At 32.7% G+C, this 3,668-nt stretch overlaps 1 protein-coding gene across 1 annotated transcript; it reads right to left on the reverse strand.

The window, feature by feature from the left end:
* Positions 1-352: 352 nt before the first annotated feature.
* Positions 353-3,448, reverse strand: LOC110878658 (plasmodesmata-located protein 7). The gene is made up of 3 exons (XM_022127000.2): positions 2,683-3,448; positions 958-1,068; positions 353-599 (listed from the first exon to the last, which is right to left on the reverse strand). The coding sequence occupies exons 1-3, from the start codon at positions 3,398-3,400 to the stop codon at positions 592-594; spliced, it is 837 nt and encodes a 278-aa protein (XP_021982692.1). The 5' UTR covers positions 3,401-3,448; the 3' UTR covers positions 353-591.
* Positions 3,449-3,668: the final 220 nt, after the last annotated feature.

A 3,668-nucleotide genomic window follows, 5' to 3' on the forward strand; every position in this document is an offset into this window, starting at 1 on the left:
AGGACGTGTGGGTCCTATTATTATATATTAGGTTATTTAAAATCGTTTTTTATGACGGAGTGACTATCCTTACCACGTCATTTTATTTATGTTTTGATATTCGGTATCTGTTTGTCGTTGCTTACACGCCTTTTGTAGTCATTGGGTCCCGCCACAACGCGCGGACGGAAAATAACTAGTTACTTTAACACCCGATCAATCTTGAACTTATAGCTTTTTTCCCCAAGTCTATACTCCCTAAACAATGGAGAGTTCAATGTATAGGAGAATTAATTGAAAAGACACAAAAATATAATTTAATATCAAATAATGAAATTAATACAATTAGATAATTTGTTGGATAATATCCAAATGTAAAACACAAATTCATTATACATAAGTTGAAGTTAGCAACAGCCATTTAAACAAATCTAACTGAATTTATTCATTACATATGCCTTAAATCCAATTTAAAAGTAATGATTACGATAAACTAAAATTAAAATTTAAGTTTACATCATGAAGGAAAAAAGAAAAGCAATTGAAACAGCAGATGTGATGAGGGTGGAGACCATGCATGCAACCCTTTCAACTTTTCATAAAGTTTTTCATTTATTTACCTGTAAAAAATAAAATAAATTGTTAAATATATAGAAAGTTTTACGGAAAAAAAGTAAAAAATTAAAGTGAAAGTATATACGAAAAAGGTTTGCTTTTACAAAAGGTATATACAATAAGGTCCAATTGAGGGCCAAAAGCTTATAAAAATAAAAGTTGTTGCTAGTGGGTTGGCTTTCGTAAAATTTATTAACTATAGCTTATTAATCGGTTAACTGTTTCAGAAACAAATGAATATAAAGATGTTTCTTGATGCTTGAATTTAAATTTAAACATGCATAAATATAACTTTTGAGTAATAACTATCAACTATTAAAAGATTTTCAATATCTCAAATAACAAATGTATCATAAAAATTACCATGTCGGCCGAAGGCTTTTCTCATGAAAGTTAAGAAAATGATTATGAGCGCAACCCCGGCAAGTAATCCAACTATTATTGCAAATGTCTTTTCGGCTTCATCATGGTCACCTGTTACAAGAATAAAATTCGCAATTTCTTGAGTATCATGATAATAAGTTATATACATACACGCATAAAATTCGCAATTCTCTTGAGTATCATGATAATAAGTTATATATATACACACATAAGAGAGAGAATTTGGTCTTTTTATATGTCGTAGTATTAAGGATAATACCTAAGATTTATATTTGTTTATAAACTCTCCTGATGAACAGGGGAGGATATACCTTATTACAAGGGTCGTTGCCCGTTAACGCTTCGACGGTAGTGTAATTTTTTTGAAAATTTGACGTTTTTTTTATTTTGCTACCCATATAGAAGTTACTATTTTGTTGAAACGTTGTCTGTATAACTATTTTCTAAATCCGTCACTGCTGACGAAATTAGAAGGATGTGCACATAGAAAAACGAAGGGTGTAGGATAGATAAAAAAGAGGGATATATGAAGTGTGATAAAAAAAAGGTGAGAAACAAAGTGTGATAACTTTTCTTTATAAATTTCAGTACAATTTATATAATGTAAATTTCACTTTATAAATTTTTTTAAGTAGTTAAGAGTGTAATATATAAATGTATTTTAAACAAATTGATAAACTTTAACATACAAATTTGAGTAAAAGGGTTTAGTTTTACGTACAAAATAACAAATTATATTAGGTTTTTTTATATCATTAACCTAATTTTAATTTATTAAAAGTCACAACTTGAGTAAAAGGATTTAGTTTTACGTACAAAATAACAAATTATATTAGTTTTTTTATATCATTAACCTAATTTTAATTTATTGAAAGTCACAACGGGAGACAAAATGCACTTAAATAATTAGTTACGTAGTACATAGATGAAGTGTCGATCAATTTGTTAAGAATTCATAAAAAGCAACAAGTCGATCAATTTGTTAAGAATTCATAAAAAGCAACAAAAAGGAAAAGCACAAATATCAATTCAGATGTGCTTTTTTTCGACCTCGCTTTTTTGGTAAATATAAATTTCTTTAAAAGTAAACAGTTATATCTATTTTTTACAGAGTCGGATAACACCATTTACTATTTAAATAATGATAACAAAATGCTAAAACCAAAAAGAAGTGAAATATTTTAAGTGTCATTACCATTTGATATGGTGTGACCCTAAGAAAAAAACCTACTTTATCATATGAAAACCGAAATATGATATCGGTAGAAAAAAAAATATATCTTGGTCAATGTATTGACCAAGAATTGACTAAGATATATTTTTTTCTATTATTTAAAGGAAAACACGTTAGAAAAAAGAAAAAAAAAACTCTTTCATTCAGCTACTTAAGAAACAAGTTGAGCCGAGCCTAAGTGAGTCAACAAGATTAGATCAATGTAAAAATTGGACTTAAAAAAATTAAGATTGATTGTATTCTGACTTATCATTTATAAATATTAACATTTTACCTTAGTTTAAATAAGCCAAACGACGACCTAGCTAGGTTTAGCTCATCTCGTTTACAATAAGTATTGATTTTGAATGAACCATGAGCTTTTTTTAACGAAAAAAAAAATTATTAAAAATCTTGAATCAAATAAAAGGTTTCTTTTAACTTTTGACACTTAGTTCAATAAAATGGTAAGAAATTAAACAAAATGTTACCATGATGAGATCTAGCATAAGCATGAGCTCCACTAGTAGAATACCTAGCATAACACTTAGCCAAAAACATATCACCAAACACCGCACCACCACAATCACTTTTCAACCGTCCGATCGCCTCATTCACACAATCTTGACACTTCCCATTACTCAAATCACCCACACACTGAGCCACCCCCTCCACATCACCCGAACCACCAACCCGATACAACCCACCGGTCGAACCCAAGCTCGCCAACACCGCATCCCTGCGCCCCATCACCTCAGGATTATACCCAACTGCGGGAGCGCATTTCTTCATCACAACCGTCTTATCTTCCTGCCCAATAAAACTCGTGTTGTCATACTTCACAAAACATCCTTCTAGCTGGATAGCAGCGCCACATGCTTGCGAGCACAGTGGAGCGAGTTGAGTCACTGCGCGCGCTACGCATGTGGCGCAGTCTGGCATGGCTAGGTCGCCTCTACATTGGTAGAGACCGTTGATGATGTCTTGTTGGGTGGACCCGGAGATGCTATATTTGTTGTAGGACGAGTAGGTGGCTGAGTTGACTAGCGAGGTGAGTAGTGAGTCAAGGTTGGACTCGTATGGTGAGCCTGGTGAGTATTTGATTTGTGAACAACCTCCATAGATGAATGCATCTGAGGAGGAGTGTAAAGGGTGTAAGAGAGTGAGAAAGAGGAGAGAGAGAAGAGGAGGAGCGAGAGTATTGGCCATGAGAGTGTGTGTGTATGTGTGTGTGTGTGTGTGTTGGATATTATGAAATGGTAGGGTTTGAGTGAGTGGTTAAGTAGATGAAGAAAAGCTCTTTTTGCTTAGCTAAGTATACAAACGAATGGCCAGTCTAGCCATGCAATATTGAGGTGGTGTTTGGGCCCACACATATTATTCTCTATTTCTCTTGTAACTTTGGGCTCTAAAGTCTAAACTAGGGTAATACACTTCGTGTAAGGCTATCTATTATATAAATGACCTCTCTATCATA

This window comes from Helianthus annuus, chromosome 9 (assembly GCF_002127325.2).
Source record: "Helianthus annuus cultivar XRQ/B chromosome 9, HanXRQr2.0-SUNRISE, whole genome shotgun sequence".
NCBI classification, from domain to species: Eukaryota; Viridiplantae; Streptophyta; class Magnoliopsida; order Asterales; family Asteraceae; genus Helianthus; species Helianthus annuus.